The sequence below is a fragment of the Phacochoerus africanus genome, chromosome 7 (genome assembly GCF_016906955.1).
Source record: "Phacochoerus africanus isolate WHEZ1 chromosome 7, ROS_Pafr_v1, whole genome shotgun sequence".
Taxonomy (NCBI): domain Eukaryota; kingdom Metazoa; phylum Chordata; class Mammalia; order Artiodactyla; family Suidae; genus Phacochoerus; species Phacochoerus africanus.
Genome location: NC_062550.1, coordinates 39618885 through 39636989, shown reverse-complemented (window position 1 = coordinate 39636989; position 18105 = coordinate 39618885). Strand labels below are relative to the sequence as shown.

The following is an 18105-nucleotide window of genomic DNA, read 5'->3' as shown; positions in this document are numbered from 1 at the left end:
TAATTATTTATGTTTCCGTCTCCCCTGCCAGAATGTGAGAGGCTTTAAAGAAAAAACAGCTGCTATATTTTATTCATCTTTGAATGCGCTGCACCTCCCTGCTAGCATTGCACATAAATGTTTGCTGAATGAATTGGCTGAAAGTACTTTGGTAAAAATGTAACACATTATCCCCCCAATTTTATAGACCTCTGTGGCTAAAATCTCATTTCTTTGCCCTCTCTCTGCATACCTATTGGCACGCTACCACCAGGTCTCAGGAGGGCTGGTTATTCAAAGGGAACTAACAAAGTGCCCACTATTTGTAAACAGGGTCATTTGTAAACCCTTTGGGCTAGATTTAGAGATTGCCTTGCTAACTCTGACTCTCCTTTGAGCACTCATCCACTCTAAAAAGCATTTCCCTCCCAAATGTCTGGAGTCCTATAAGAAACCTTTGTTTACCCTGAAAACACTTTCAGGGAAGCTGAAAGGAGCTAAAAAACAATGCAGTGACCCTACAGGGACCCACCTGGTGAGTGAGCCTCATGCCCACCTAGGAAGAGGAGGGGGCTTCAGAGACTCAGCTCTAATCCCTGCCCACTTCTGCTGCCATCAGCTACTTTACTGCTTGAACCTCCGAGGGCTCTCCGAGGGCTCTCCACTCCCCAGTGATGACCTGGGCAGCCCATTAATCATGAGACTATTCAGGTGAAACAGCCTCATAAGCAAAGTGATAACCTCAGTGGAACTCAGAGGAACAGTGGTTTCCTGGACCCCATTTCCTTTCAAGTAAAGTTTGCACTGACTACTTCCCATTGTGGTCTCTGTCCAGCCTAGGTGTCCAGTGTGGGTACTCACGGTTCTGGGGTGTAGAGGGGATCCGAGCCGTGGCGGACATACTGAGTACAGTGGAACACTCTGTAGGCCAGTCCTGCCAGAAAGTCTCGTGGACTCAGGTATCCAGCCACTGGCCTCACTGTGAAGCCAGACCTTTCTAAAGGGGCAACAGAAAAAGCCAGCTAAACATTAATGTGACAGGACTTGACGGCCCAATCAGGGCTTCCTATTATTTAGAAGGATGTTCTAGAAACAAAGTAATCAAGGTTCTAAAACGCTCTGACAATTGAATGACATACCGTTAACAGCTATTGCATTTGTGGCTTCTGATGACTAAAATACACTTGATAATGATGGTTTCCAGGGGAACAAGGCATTCATTAATGTGGAAAGAAAGGTGAAAAAAATGTAAGGATTTAAGTTTAGAAGCCAAGTTCAGATAGGAAAGCTTAAAGACACAGAAGATTACAATCTAAAGTGAGGCTAACTAAATTTTGGGGGGTGAGCCCAATGTAATGAGCACAGAAGTAGAAATATGAGGTTATACCATGAAACTTATATAATGTTCTAAAGCAATGCGACCTCAATAAGAAAATAAAATTTTTGAAAGACATGAGATGCAAAAGATTACATATTTTTGTGATTCTTTTTATATGAAGTGTCCAGAGAAGGAAAACCTATACACAAAAAGCAGATCAGGGACTGCTCAGGGCTAGGGGCAGGAGCAAGGATTGTTTGTAAAGAGGCAAAAGTAAACTTTCTGTAGTGATGAAAACACTGTAAAACTGAATTGTGTGATGGTCACACAACTCTAAGTTTACTAGCATCACTGAATTGCACAATTACAGTGGGTAAATTTTATGTTGTATAAACTATACCTCAATAAAGCTGCTAAAATACATAAATAAACAAATAAAGTGGTGCTTACCATGTATTACTTGGTATCTTTCTAAAGACACATCTACATGGGGATCCTTTCTGCAAGTGTGTGGTCAGTGGACACACAGCTAATTAACCCCCCCGCTCCCGACTAGCATCATGGAATCAATACCACCTAACCCCTTCATCCCACATTGTTGTTTTCTGTGATATTATGAAAACAATTATATTAATTACTGCATTTGCAGAGGTACACTAAAGTTCTACATATTCTAGTGATTTATGGTAAAAGGAAAAAACAAAATAAGTAGAATACAACAAAATCTATGAAATCGTCTATACTGCTAACCCAGTTAAGGGCTGCCTAATGCTTCCTGCTCATGAAGGCCCAGAAAATTTACAACAGGAGGGCTCTTCTCTCTGATACCAGCATTGTAAAGCAGTAACTTTCGGGCTTTAAGGTATATCAATGAGTTTCCCCTTCCAACCACCTTGTAAGGTAGATAAAATTATCTCTGTGTGCAGAGAGGAAACTGAAGCACAGAGAAGTTAACTCATCTATCTAAAGTCACACAGCCAGGAACTAGCAGAGCCAGGATTCAACCCCAGGCATTCCACATCCACAATCTGTGCTGTACTATACTTACCCTCATAAAAATATTAAGTTGGGTGACAGGGCAAAAATTATGAGATAGTAATCTAATTACTAGGGTTGAGAAACAAAGCAGTAAAAAAGCAATCCCCATATAGAAGTAATCAAGCCTATGGTAAATAAATAATACACACATAACTCTGTGGGCAACAAAGCAGGACATGCCAGAGGCAGGGCCATTAGGGAGAATATAATCTAGTTAAATAATAGCATAAGGTATCATGTAATTAGGTGCTAATTAAATGATACTGATCAATGGTTCTCAATCTTTTCCTCTCAATAACAAATATCATGGCTGACTCCACTCATGCAGCCCTCCTGATACAGGATCTAGGATGAAATTGGAGAAGGGGGAGGTCGTGGTAGCTGTTGTGATCTGGATTAACAGAGGAGACAGGGCTTGCTCTGAGTTTTGAAGAGCTGGTGGAATTTGAGTGGCTGGAGGAGGGATGACTCTTCCAGCAAGGCACAGAGCCTAAGCAAATGTATGAAGACGCACAGCCAGAAGAGAGGGTTTGTACAGCACAAAGGGGAAGAGTGTCAAGGAGTGCAGTACAAGGAGACAAACTTGAGAAGCTGGGTCACGGCTGTGACTGGAGGCTGAGCAGTTTGGAACTTGCTCGTATAAGCCAGAGGCCAGCAAGCCATGACCTATAATCCAAGTCCTGCTTGCTGCCTGTTGGTGTACACCTGTGAGAATAGTTTTTACATTTTTTAATGGTCACATCTAACGGTTCTGTATGTACCTACATAATAACTTCGATTTTGCCTTTTGGCCCACAAAGCTTAAAATATTTACTATCTACCTGGCCTTTAAAAAAATTTCAAAGTTTGCCAACTCCAGTAAAATCAAAAGAACCACTTAGAGCTTCTGAACAGAGATGCCAGAAAGAAAGAAGTGCTTCAGGAGGCTTCATCTGGAAGAAATAAGCAGAAGAGTAGAGGGGAGAAGAGAGAGGTTTCAAGGATATAATGATGGGGACCTCAATGTGAGTGATGGCAGTGAAATGGAAAGAAAAGAACTGGTTCACAATGGGTCACAAAGCTAGAAGTGGTAATCCTTGGAGATGAGTAAGTTGGACAGCGGCCCTCCTAATGTCCTAGACAGACCTGGGAATATGCTCCTTCAGGTGGCAAAATGGACTTTGCAGATGTGATTCAGTTAAGGATCTTTTTTTTTTTTTTTTGTCTTTTGTCTTTTTTGTTGTTATTGTTGTTGTTGCTATTTCTTGGGCCGCTCCCGCGGCATATGGAGGTTCCCAGGCTAGGGGTTGAATCGGAGCTGTAGCCACCAGCCTACGCCAGAGCCACAGCAACGCGGGATCCGAGCCGCGTCTGCAACCTACACCACAGCTCACGGCAACGCCGGATCGTTAACCCACTGAGCAAGGGCAGGGATCGAACCCGCAACCTCATGGTTCCTAGTCGGATTCGTTAACCACTGCGCCACGACGGGAACTCCAGGATCTTGAGATAGGGAGTATCCAAGATTATACAGGTGGGGCCAATATGATCACAAGATTCTTATAAGAGAGAGGGAGGAAGGTGAGAGTCAGAGGAAATGTGGCAATGCAAGCAGAGGATGGGGACTGATGGAAGGAAGGGGCCACTGGGCAAGGAACGGGGGCAGACTCTAGAAGCTGAAAGGCAGGGAAACAGACGTCTCCAGAAGGAATCCAGCCCAGCCAAGACCTTGATTTTAGACTTCTAATCTCTAGAACTGTGAGGTAATACATTCATGTTAAGTCACTATGTTTATGGTAATAGTTACAGCTGACTAGGAAGTGAATAGAAAATCTGGCTAAGTACAGTGGGCAGGGGAGTAGGATTTCAGATGAGGGGTCCTTAGAGCCTGATAAGTCTAGAGAATCTACCATCACCGATAGAAAGAGGGAAGACAGCTGAGGAAGGGGGTTCCAGGAAAGGAAGCAGGCAGCAAGGTTTTAGCTTTGAGAACTGCTGTGCTTGAAATGGGGAAGAGAGACAAAAGCAGAGAACCTGAGGATTTACCCACAGAGAAGGACAGAGGAGAAGGGGACCCCTGCCCCACCCCTACAAGTTTTCCCAGTTGCTGTCCCAGAAGGGTCATTGAGGAGAGTGACCACAGAGAACAAGAACACCAGGTGACTCTGCTCACCTCGCAACATCAACGTCCCTGGCAGGCCATTTATACCTAAAAGTACTGGTTGGATTCATTGATTTCCTCCTCCCCCCTCCCACCCCAGGAAAGTCACTAGTGTTCAACATCATCCATATTTCTTCATTCAGTACATAATTTTTTTTTTATTATCTTTTTAGGGCCACACCTGCGGCATGTGGAGGTCCCCAGGCTAGGGGTCAAATTGGAGCTACAGTTGCAGGGCTACAGCACAGCCACAGCCACAGCCACTCCAGAACCAAGCTGCATCTGTGACCTATACCACAGCTCACAGCAACACCAGATCCTTAACCCACTGAGCAAGGCCAGGGATCAAACCCGCATCCTCATGGATACTAGTCGGGTTTGTTGATCACTGAACCATGATGGGAATTTTGAGTACCTAATTTTTAACAAAGCAAATAAAAAGCCACCTGTAAGGTCATTCCATGCCTATATAAGCCCAACAGAGTCATTCCTACATCAGAAAAAGCTCAAAGCCAAACTTGCAAATATCCATCAGGGTTTACCATGTAAAGAGCCCAAGGCTCTGAGCTGAGTGAACAGCTAAGTCTGTCTCCCCACCCAGAGGCTCTGCTCTGCCTCCCAGGCAACTGTGCAATGCTCCTCTTTTTAAATCAGAGGGAGTTCTTCCTTATTTAGAGAAAGGGCAGTTGCTGTCACGTGTGTCCTTGGAAGGCCCATGAAGATGCTGACTAGGAAGAGACAACCCACGCAATGCTCACCTTTCAGAAAAACCGACACATCTTCAAGTTGAGGCACGTTGTCCTCCCTGTAGCCACAGTATTTAGTCAGCAGAGGGAAGTTTTTCAAATACTCCCGGCAAGCATGAGTGGGATAGAGTTTGGAGAGCTCTCGGAATACAATGCCCCAAGTTTTAGTTTCTTCCTCCGTGTACTCCACCCTGGGGATGGGCTGACCACTAGGCAGAAGAGAAGAGAAATGAATAAATCTAGCTCTGGGTCACAGAGTTAAGCATATTCTCACCTTCATGCCTATGCAAGTCAGATTCATATAAAGTGGGACACATGAGTATCCAAAAGGATCCCACTAAGTATTACTTTTTTAAGTAAATGCTAACCTTCTAATTGTGTGTATATGTGTGTTTAAACTTTCATATAAATGGGAGTTTCCATCATGGTGCAGTGGAAATAAATCCGACTAAGAACCACGTGGTTGCGGCTTCAATCCCGGGCCTTGCTCAGTGGGTTAAGGATCTAGCATTGCTGTGAGCTGTGGTGTAAGTCACAGATGCAGCTGAGGTCCTACGTTGCTGTGACTGTGGTGTAGGCCTGCAGCTACAGCTCTGATTAGACCCCTAGCCTGGGAACCTCCATATGCCGCAGGTGCAGCCCTAAAAAGCAAAAATAATATAAAATAAAATAAAATAAAATAAATTTTCATATAAATGATGTGATTAAGTTATGTCTTCACACATCCTTATGGACATTTGATTTTTGTTCTGACAATGAGATCAGTAACAAGTTAAAAATTCTGGGTTGGAAGGAACTTGTTTAGGTACAAAGCTGTGCTCTTTTTCTGCAAAAACCTGACAACAGTAATAAATGAATGTTGTCTCTTGAAAATAAAATTGCCTATGGGTCCTCTTCATCCCTTGTGGGGAACTCACCCCAATCTCCTAGTATAATTTTGAGGTTATTTGTTCAGTGAGTAAAATGTCTGGGAAATACTAAAAGACCATGATAAATTTAAAAAAGAGTTTTGCAAACCACAAAATAGGAGCATCTATTACAGATCATGCTGAGAGATGCAAACATTAAGCCCTCTAAATTAGGAGAGAGGTTAGCAGACTTTTTCTGCAAAGGGCCAAAAAGTAAATATTTTAATTTGGGCTTGTGTGCCATACAGTATCCATCAAAACTGCTCAATTTACTTCCATTATATCTTGAAGACAGGCAATATGTAAACACATGAATGTAGCCATGTTCTAATAAAACATGAATTACAAAAACAGGCAACGGGCCAGATTCAGCCCACAAGCCGCAGCAAGCTGACACATATTCCAAATATTGAGAGATGATCCTGGCCTGAAAAAGTCAGGGAGAGCTTCCTAGAAGAGGCACAACTTAAGCTGAGCCTTTTTGGCTAGGAAGCATCTTCGAGTCCCCTGATAGAAAGAAAGGTGAGTTTAAAAATGCTCTTCTAACAGCAGTCAGCAGCAATGAAGAGGGACCAAGCTCCTGATGCCACGTGAGGCCAGGAGAAGTGGAGAATACGGACATGTTCTTTCACAAACTATCACTTGAGGAGCCAGAAACTGGATATAGCCTCTGATGAAGACACCTATCCTGAAAGTGAAATTGGGGTTTGAGAAAACTTCTCATAACAAACTCAACAGTTACCTGCAACAGTCCCCCACTGCCCTCCCTGGCCACTTGTCACAAGTTCTGACCACAGGGGCATAAACACACAAAATATGGAAGTCCAATAGACACACATAAAGCTAGGGATTCTGCCCCTGTGGTCTAAGTAACCAGTCTACACAGCAGCACCCCAGGAGCCCATGCACAGGCAGCAGCTGTGCCTCAGGTCTGCTGCAGCTATGGCATCGGCATCGTCAGCAGGCCAAGGTTTTCTGGAAGCACCCCCTGAGGTAGTAAAAAGGAGGCGGAGGATAGTAGCAGAAGTCTCATAAGCAGATCCCGCACCTAACCCTCCAAATACTTCAGAGTGCTCTTACCAAAGTACTTTCTGTTCAAGGTTCAGGCCCATATGTGGTTCACACTGCCCCAAGTAATTTTTTTATTTGTTTGTTTTTTCGGTTGTTTGTTGTTGTTGTTTTGCTTTTTAGAGCTGCACCCAAGGCATATGGAAGTTCCCAAGCTAGGGGTTGAATCAGAGCTACAGCTACTAGCCTACACCACAGCCACAGCAACGTGAGATCCGAGCCACACCTGCAACCTACACCACGTCTCACAGCAGCACTGATCCTTAACCCACTGGGCAAGGCCAGGGATTGAAACCGTGTCCTCATGGATACTAGTCAGGTTCCTTAACCAGTGAGCCATGATTGGAATTCCTGCCCCAAATTATTTCTATTTAAAAAAGTTAACTGCAGTACACAAGGGATGAAGGAATAACACACACTGAAGAAAAAAAGAGAAATTAACATTTATTTTCTCTAAGTACCAAAACTAGGGCTTATGACAAATCAAATTAGAACAAGATTAGCCTAATTTAAATTTGACTGTTGATAACAAATAAAAAATTACAACCTGGCAAATATTTGCTAAGAAGATCAAGACTGCTGACACTTGGCATCTGTGATGAATTCAGGTGAAATTTTAAAATGAAAAGATAAAAATAGAAAGGATATAAGGAAATAAAAATATAAACGGTCTGCCTCTAGTTCCAAAAAATTCAATGAAATCAATCTGAGTCAGGGAAGCCAATAACGCTAATAAGGGCTATGCACAATCAGAAGATAGAAAGCAATGAGGCTGAAACAATAAATGAAATATTGAGAAGCCACTTGAAAAAAATCATTAAGTCAAACTTTTCCCCTCAATATCAATCTACAAACATGCAGCATTTTAAAGGGGAGCTGACTATGGCTAACAGGCAGCAGCAGAAGAAAGACAAGTGTGAGTTCAGGTAGGAAGGAGGAGTTATACAGATCTTCATCCACTTATAGTGGGGTTACCTCCCTAAAAACCCGCTGTAAACCGAAAATACTCTAAGTTGAAAATGTATTTAATACACTCAACCTACCAAACATCATGGCTCAGCCTAGCCTACCTTAAACGTGCTCAGAACACTTACAGTAACCAGCAGTAGAGAAAAATCTTCCAATGCAAAGTCTATTTTACAATAAAATGTTGAATATCTCGTGTAATTTATGAAATACTATACCGAAAGTAATCAATAGAATGGTTGTTTGGCCACAGAACGATTGTAAGTGTATCAGTTGCTCACCCCAGTGACTGAGTAGCTGACTGGGAAATGTGGCTCCCAGCTGCTGCCCAGCATCAGAGAGAATTACACTGCATATTGTGCTGAAAAAAGATCAAAATTCAAGTTGTGAAATACAGTTTCCATTGAATGCATTTCACTGTCACACCATCATAAAGTCGAATCATCCTAAGTCAGGGACTGATTGTATGCATCTACTACTTAATAATGAATTTCCAGCATCATGATCTTGGGAATACAAATGGTCATGTATAGTCCCATCTGTTTCCACTTGTCTGTCCTGCATGGGTAATAAATTAGCCTGCTCTCTGAGTAAGCAGCTGGTGCGGTGCATTGCTGCTGGCCTGAACAGGTTAAGTCTGGCTGATCACATCAAGAGATTTCTCATATCGCTCTGATCCCCACATCCCAGGCAGCTATTTAAGATAAATATTTAAAAATCAACTTCGGAGTTCCCAGTGGTGCAGGGGATTAGGATCTGGCATTGTCACTGCTGTGGCTCAAGCTGCTGCTATGGCAAGGGTTCAACCCCAGGCCCAGGAACTTCCATGTGCTGTGGGTGTGACCAAATAATAATAACAATAATAGTAATTTAAAAAATAAAAATAAACTTTACACAAAGTAAAGGCTAGTTTTATCCATTTAATTACTATTAAAAATATCCCAAATACAGAAAATATAAATGTCCCATTTTTCTATGTAGTTTTTACAGGTATATAATAATAGCTCATCTTTGGGAATTTACTATGTGCCAGATACTTTTTAAAAGTTAAATGTTTTTAACTTAGCCCACTTGATTCTCTCAAAAACTCCATGAGGTAGACCCCCATTTTACAGATGAGGGCATTAAGGCTCAGAGAAATTAAGCTATTTGCCTAAAATCATGGTGTCAAGCTTAAAATCCAGTCAGCCTGGCTCAAGACTGGATGTAGTCTTAATTGATTAGCATACACCAAAGAAATAAAAAATTTATGCCAGACACCAGCTTATTTTCACATACCAAATTAAAATAAGGCTTATAGGTATGTGTACTTACATATAGAAAATCTCACATACAATCATATGTAGTCATGTGACTAGCATGTATTTGTAGATCACATAAAGTACTTTCATATTTATTCACTCATTAACCTTAGTGAGACTGGGAGATAGTCCTGGAGGCAACAGGAATGTAGGGGAACTCACTTTTTTTTTTTTTTTTTGGTCTTTTTGCTATTTCTGGGCTGCCCCTGCAGCATATGGAGGTTCCCAGGCTAGGGGTCGAATCGGAGCCATAGCCACCGGCCTACGCCAGAGCCACAGCAACGTGGGATCCAAGCCGCATCTGCAACCTACACCACAGCTCACGGCAACGCCGGATCGTTAACCCACTGAGCAAGGCCAGGGACCGAACCCGCAACCTCATGGTTCCTAGTCAGATTCGTCAACCACTGCGCCACGACGGGAACTCCCCCACATATTTTTTAAAAACTTTGAAATTTGACATTTGGAAAAATAAACATTGTAGTCATTGGAAAAATCAAAGTGTGTTACACTTCTCTGCACTTGTTATGGGTTAGTGGGCTTTTTGTGAACTGTATATGAGGACAGAGGGGAGTCCTGATCTTTTTAGGGCCTAGAACATATACCCCCATATCATTAAGCATCTATCTGTGGGTACATATTATAACATGTATGTAATAGGCATCATATTCCAGAATCCAAAAGCTCTGCTCTGGCCCATATCGGAAGTCAGCTAAGTACTCCCCATTTTAGAGAAAGCTCCCAGCAGTTGGAGCCAACCATCTCCCTGCAGGGCTTGGTAAGAGGCAGCAGAGATGGCTCTACCACCAACAAACCCCTCTTATACCACCCTTCCCACCCACCCCCAAACCTCGCCCACCAGTATAACAGGGAATCAGATGTGCAGGATTGTGGGGACAGGCATGTTCTTCCTCCTTCCCTAAGAGAAGAGGGCAGGCTGTGCCACAAGAATCATTTATAAGGACTGAAGATGCCCTCAAGAAGTAGGGTCTGGCCTCTCCTTTCCCGTCTGGACACTTGCTGAGTGGCAGGACCACCTGCCCTCTCTGGTGCTGTCACCAGAGTACAACAGTAGAGATGGTCCTGGGAAGAGCATGAAAGCCCAGGAGTATGATGTGCTACAAAGGAGACAGGGGATCCTTGACAAGTATCCTCTGAAACCTGAGGTTCATGTGAACATGGAGCCTGATACCCAATGAAACCTAACAATTTCCATTGGACCCAATGTGGTGTGCATGGTAGGAAGATGGGGAAGCCCCTCTGAATCCAGTTCTGCTCAGTTCTCAGGAGACAGAAATGCCCCAGGAGCTCCCTTCGATGAGGAAGCACTAAAGCACAGGTGTGTAAGGGGTGCCCAAGCTATGATGTGCCCAACCTGGAGAAAAAGATGATCTGTGAGCAGTGACAAGGACAGAGGAAGGCAAGAAGCATATTTGCAGGGGTGGAGGTAGACAAGATGGTCCTGCCCCTAAGACAATTACACATAACACTATGCAGAGACCATGTGAACAGAGACCACCCAGGTCTCTGAACCAGGGTGAGAGTGGCCTGAGGCCTGCCAACCCTTGACAGTCTAACAATCCTGCAAAGAGCCCTCAGCCTTCTCTTTCCCTACTCCCAGCCCCCAACTCCAGAGAAACTAGGTCCTAAAAGAGAGAAGGAAAGGTATTTCAGAACGTGAGCTTGTGCACACCTGTGCACACACACACACAGAGGCACAAGCACACTTACTCCAAAGAGGGAGAATACACTTTGAATCAAGTTGGAGATTAATCTGTTTTTAAATGAATGAGACTAGGCCTTAAATACCCCAGTGAGACTATACTAATAATTGAAAATGACAGGAAATTAGATGTTGCTAAGGAACTTATTTCCCAGCAGGAAAGTAGGATTCAACACAATATAGCTGAAAGCAGTGAATGGGGAAAAAATAAAACCATGTTACATTGGTATAAACCCCAACAAGATGAGATTCCTCAACAAACTAATTACAAATGAATATTATAATTAGACCTCTAAGGAGTCTCCTCTGCTTTTATGGACTTAGGATTCTGGAATTCTTGACAATGGCTAAAATTATTATTCACAGATTCCTAACTCACTGGAGAAAAACAGATGTGACTTTCAGCAGTTTCCACTCACTGCAGTTTCTACCCTCTTGCCAAAGAATGGCAAACGAAGATCTTATAAACACAATAGGGAACCATTGCTCAGTGAAGACAATACAAGGAAAAGGATTAAAACCTTCACTGTCAGGATGTAGCTTGACAATAGGAAAAACCTACTGGTGCAGTATGTGACTCAGAGATGACTAAGAATTTTCTTTGGAAATACGGAAGGCTGTGGGAGGCAACTTTCTGCCTGCAAGGTTAAATCCCACTCTTCCTCGAGGCAGGGTGATAATTCCCTGCAAGAAGCGGAAGGTACAGACAAACCTAACTGGGGCCACGTACAGATAGAGTTATTCTATGTAAGCCCTGAGCTTTTTAGAGCAAATCTTTTTAACAAACACATTTTTACACTGAAATCCAGGGACATGTACACCACTGAGGCTGAAATTATGGGGGTTCTTTCTATAGCCAGACAAATAAGCAATAATGCTTTTGTTTTATTTAACTATTTGATCTTCTCCTCCAGGATGTCCAACAGCAAGCTCGTTTTCTTATACATGTTTCTTATTCGAGGAATTGGAAAGCATTTGACTATGGTGGTACATCCTGGCTACCACCTGGATTCCTTGCTGCTAGAATTCCTAATGTGAGATATAGTTTCTCGGCTTGTGTTATCTTCAGAGCAACTCCATTGTCCAGAAGCAATTCCCCTATTCAGTGGAGGAAGATGTGACAGGCTGCAATTGATAGTATTTACATCAAGATGGCAAGACTGGCTAAATCACAAGGCAGACTGTGTTCTTTGGAAACAGTTGGATTTCCTCAGTGGCAAGGACAAAACAGAGCAGAAGGGAAACAGAGAATTGGTTAAGGGGATGGGTGAATCTGATAGGAACAGGAATGAACTCATTTTCTATCTTATTTCATTACATGTTCCTCGGGGCAAGAGATGCCTCACTTATTCAAGAGCTGTTTATCTGCCTGGAATAAACTGTCTCTCTCCTCTCTGCCTCATCTTTTCTCTCCCTCCCCACCTTGGGCATTTCTCTCTTGATTGACACTTCCACCTCGGGGTGCAGAAGGGAAATGAGAAGAGGTGATATGTAAAAATCCATCAACTTTGCAACTCGTTAGCAATTAGAAGCTCCTCGAAGGGCTTGGACAAAGACTTTGGAGAAAAATTATTGGCACATGAAGACAGGAGGTCTCTGTCCTCCTCAAATTATGAGACATGTGTGCTGCACTCCTCCATGGATATACCCTGAATTCTGCATCATTTCCAGGGAGCTATCTGTAATTCATCCTCTCTCCTTCCCATCCAAGAAAGCCGTAAGAATATGGAAAGATAAGACTGATGTTATTCCAACATTATTCTAAAAATAAATAATCCTGGAGTTCCCATCGTGGCTCAGCGGTTAATGAGCCTGACTAGTATCCATGAGGACGAGGGTTCAGTCCCTTGCCTTGCTCAGTGGGTTACACAATCAGCGTTGCCGTGAGCTGTGGTATAGGTTGCAGATGCAGCTCAGATCCCATGTTGCTGTGGCTGTGGTGTAGGCCAGCAGCTGTAGCTCTGATTTGACCCCTAGCCTGGGAACCTCCATATGCCGTGGGTGCAGACCTAAAAGGACTAAATAAATAAATAAATATTAAAAGAATCCCAATTTTGATTCAACGTAATTTTTAAAAAGAAACAGTCATCATTCATAAAATTTACTATTAATTATTACCCAGCATTTGCTATACTTCTCACAACTGAGGTGACACCCCATATGAGTAGAAACTTCAATTTACTACATGAAATTACTAGTTGACTCGCACCCATAGCCAGTGACCTACTACTATGCTGGTTGGTACCATCTTCATGAGTAAGGATCACCTGCAGCCAGGTGTCTCCAGAGTAGAGCCACACAGTCAGTAAGTGTTCTACAAGAAGATGGCTTATGCCTTTGAGACTGGAAAAAAATGTTGCCACAAGCCAAAATCCTTCGTAAAGTGGATGAATTCCATTAAAGTTTAACCAGAAAGATAATGCCAATTTTCCTCCATTGTTTTTTGTTTGTTTGTTTTTGTTTTGTTTTTTCTTTTTTCAGCCCACACCCATGGCATGTGGAAGTTCCCAGGCCAGGGGTAGGATCTGAGCCTCAGCTGCAACCTATACCAGAGTGGCATCAATGCCAGATCCTTAACCACTTGCACCACAGCGGGAACTTCAATGTCATTTTTATATACTGACTTTCAAGAGTCAAGGAGGAAAGTCTCAAATTTAATAATATTACACTTCAGAATTCAGACCATAAAAGGTGCTCAATAACTTTATGATAAAATACTATCAGTAATACTCAGGGAGGAAAAACAAGTTAAATATCCAAAATCATTTCTCTGCTAAATTGAGCCCCCCATGACCACGTACACTCCATTAAGACAAGGATTTTTGTTTGCTTTGTTCATTTTTATATCTTTGCCACTCAGAATGAAGGCTGGAACAAATAGGTTTTCAATAAATAATATTTGTCAAATAAGTAAATCAACCAATCAGACCAAAACAAGCCACCCATTTAAAGGTTAAGAAAAAGTATAGTTATTTATCAGAAAGTTTGGCAGGTAGGTATTTGTCTTACCTCATCCCTGCCTCATGTATTTTAATTGCTAAGGAAAAAGCAACTCTAAAAACTCTAAGACTTTAATAAGTTTTCTGATAACTTCCAATTAAACCTGTATCCTGCTTACCTTACAGGTTTGGGTTTCTCTTTTCTAATTTTCTTACTCAGGTTTTCTAGGCATTGTCACCCATCACACTTGCAGCCAAAATACTCACCAGGAAAGAAAGCAGCTTGTGCAAATCCAAAGCAACATAAAAGCCAAACTTAACTAAACACAGAGCTGTTTCCTTGGCTAGCTACCTTAATGAATGGGTTTTCAAAGGTATTTTCAAAGCCACAGGCACAATGGGATTAAATGCTATCTTTCAGAGTTCCCGTTGTGGGTCAGCAGTTACGAACCCCACTAGTATCTAAGAGGACACAGGTCTGATCCCTGGCCTTCCTCAGTGAGTTAAGAATCCGGTGTTGCTGTGAGCTGCAGTGTAGGTCAAAGACTCAGCTCGGATCTGGTGTGGCTATGACTGTGGCACAGGCTGGCAGCTGCAGCTCCAATTCGCCCCCTAGCCTGGGAACTTTCATATGCCACAGGTGCAACCCTAAAAAGACCCCAAAAAATGCAATTTTTCAAAAAGGAAACTCACAAATCAGTTCAGTGACTTAACAACCAAATCTTGAGTTATATCAATACTTGAAACCATTCAAGTCATCTGACGTTAAGTGGTTCAACGAGGGGTTCATTTGATGAGGAGCCTGGGCAGCCTGGGACTGCTAAACTATACCAGAGAGAAAACTGTAAAGGCACGAACTCATTTTCAGCTAGTCCCCTAGGCCAGTCAGGTAAAGAGCATTTGTGATCACATATTTTATTTGCTTTTTGCAAATGAGTTTTGTGCACATGAATTTTCGCAAATGAGTCTATGGGCCCTAAGGAACTTTCAGATGGTAGCAAACAAAAAACGTTAGTTTGTTTTGTTCACATTGTTAATATCGGTGCTGCCTTTACAAGAGACATAATGAAAATAAACTACTGCACCTAGGGAGCCTCAGGGAGAGGGAAGATTTAACTCCTGGAATTGTTTGTTTTTATTTGTCCTGTGCATTCCAGGATAGGGCTTCCCACCATTTTCTCACCTTGCAGAAAGCCCTTATCACGTTCCAGAGGGGTGATTTTCTTTTGCCAAAACTACCATGAAATTAAATATCAACAGCAACAACAGCAGATCTAACATCCATCGGCATATGCATGCTCAACATACACAGGAAGGAAAACTCAGGGGACAAAATCCAGAAAAGAGCTTAGAAGTCAATGCAGCCAGTGATCTCAGGCCATCGGGATAAAGAGCCAGGCTAGGGTCTCCAGAACAATTCCATATATCTTGTCTTAATCAATAGGGACTAAACGTTGCTGACTACTGGGCCCTAACCTCTTTCAGTGGTGGATGAGAGAGAACACAGCTACTCCATAGTTCATGGGCCTAATAACAGCATCATTCATCCACCCATCTATTTAACTGTAACAATAGTAACACAACATAATAGCAAATGGCATGGATCATGTCATATAATGCTCACTTTATATGGTGTAAATGACTATCAGTACCCCTACTTTATGGTTGAGGAAACTGAGGATAACAGACATAGTGATCTGCCCAAGAGCAAACAGCTAGTACATGGAAGAGCAGGTACTCAGATTCAGGAAGCCTGGTCCTAGAGACCCCACTCTTAACCAACACACCTCAGTGCAAAGTCTGAGTACCTAATAAATATGCTGCATTGACTTTGGCTTCTGTTTCCTCGTGAGGGGAATAAGACAACCACACAACACACAGGATCAACGAGACATCATCTGCAAAGCACCAAGGCCAATGCCTAGTACCTCATAGGTACCCAATATAGTCAGTTCCCTTCCTCCAGGTGTACGCAAATGAAAAAAAAAAAAATCTCATCATTTCCCTGCAGGGTTGGGAATAGGTCTGGAGATGAAAAACTGCCCTCTTCCATATAAATCCATTCACTTCTCAGGCAGTAGTTGTGGAAATAATTTTAATCCTTCATGTTCATGAAAATCACTTCAAAGGAAAAATACTCATACCTCATTCGCCATTAGAGACGTTAGAATTTGGTGCAACTTCTGTCCTTTTCAGTAAGTGATCCTGGCCGAACAGTGTTAATGTTTTCCACCGCTGTGGGAGCCGTGCTATAATCAGGCAACATCCTACTGAGGCATTCACGCACATCTAAAACACCTACCAAGCCCCGAAAATAAAATGGAGAAATCTTTTCCAAATCAATTTTCCCTTTTGTCTTTCTTTGCAACTCTCAGGCTCCCTTCCTTTCAGCCATTGAGTTGAACTTCAGGTAGAGAGAAACATTTGGTGTGAAAATGCTTCTCCCATAAAGCCTGACTTATTTTAAATACTTACAAGAACAGTGCATTTCAAATACGCTAAGAATTCTGTACAGAGGAGAATAACTTTTTTAAAACCCATGTCATTTAATGTTATTACTCTTGTTTTCAACTTGTGTATACCACCTCTGTCAAATACAAATGGCTATGCAGATTTTTTCTTCAAAAAAGAAAACAAAAAGTGTTTAAATTCTACAAGAGAAGGACTCTTGAAATGCCTAATGTGACCTTCCTCACAAACTATCCAAGTCATCCAAGAAATGACCCCCGTACGACAAATATTTGGTTTTGTTCTACTTTTCAATTTACCGCTCCATTTCAAAGAAATTAAAGCATCAACAACTGGTGTTTATGCAGGAGTCACAAAGTACCCAAACAGCCTCATACATCTCGGTTTCATTCAAAACTTGGGAAAGCAAATCAATAGAGGATAATGGAATGGGATAAAATTAGCTCAGTCAGGGAGAAGACTTATTTGCCTTCTTAGGTGCATCTTCTCAAAAGGCCAGAGCAGGGAAAAAATTAAAGCTCAGTCCCCCATCACAATAGAGGCCACAATTCATCAAGGTGACCATCTGCCAATGAAAGTGATGAGGAAAATGTTATCGAGGATAAAAATTTGCAACTTCCAGTTAAGTTTTTTTCCTCATTAAGAAAGCATAACTTTCCCTTTCATTCTTTCTCCACCTTCTACTTGTTATGTTTCCAATTAAGATTTGCCCATCTTAAAATAGGTAATGTGGCACTCGCAACTCCTGCTAGTAATGTATTCCTTTAAGCTACGTTCTGAAACCAAGCAGGATCCATAAATCATGCCTCTTCTCGCATGAAATGAGAAATGCTAAGGTCAACTGAAATTTCTGGAAAGGTGGAGAGGTGGAGCCACCCCAGTTATTTTTCTGCAACTTGCAATAATTGCAAATGCCTCGTAGGAAAAAACTCAACATCAGTAATCCTCCAGTTGAAACATAAGCTAAATCGTCACAGCTCCCTGTAAGCAGGGAAATCCCAATAGGCCCAGTGGTGGGCCTCAGGAGGTGAGGCAGGGCAGCACACAGCTCTACCCTGTATCTGTCCGGAGCCTTTGTCTCTGATTGTCCATCTCTTTCTTTTTCTTTACAGACCTATGGCTGACTTCCACTGAGTCACCTAGTGAAAAGGAAAATTGAGGAGGCCTGAGAAGTGAGATGTTGGCTTGGAAGCCCAATGTGTTTATTCCAAGGCAAATCCATGCCATGATTATGTATCTAGTCAACATCTTAGAATGCACAGCATATCACTGAATCTTGGTTCTGGAGGCTTTCATTTTGACAATACGTGGTAGCTGGAGCTGTGGGTGGGAGGAAGGAAGGTGGCAAAAAAAAAAAAAAAAAAAGCCCTCCTCTGCTTAGATGGGGAGAGGTGGTTAAAATCATCACCACTCCATGTTGAATGAGTGAATTTTCCTCTCTCTTTCTGAGGCGCCGAGTAGAATATTCACAAGCTCACCCAAACTGAATAAGCCTGTTGCCTGGGTGATT

The 18105-nt window shown here is 42.4% G+C and overlaps 1 protein-coding gene across 1 annotated transcript in view; it reads right to left on the bottom strand.

The window, feature by feature from the left end:
- The window catches only part of TPH2 (tryptophan hydroxylase 2), a 97316-nt gene that overhangs the window by 59952 nt on the left and 19259 nt on the right, over nt 1–18105 (bottom strand). Inside the window, exons 6-7 of the mRNA XM_047788533.1 lie at nt 5234–5430; nt 841–976 (exon numbers count right to left, since the gene is read on the bottom strand). Of these exons, the coding sequence (XP_047644489.1) occupies nt 841–976; nt 5234–5430 (333 nt within the window). The remainder of the gene's footprint in view (nt 1–840; nt 977–5233; nt 5431–18105) is intronic.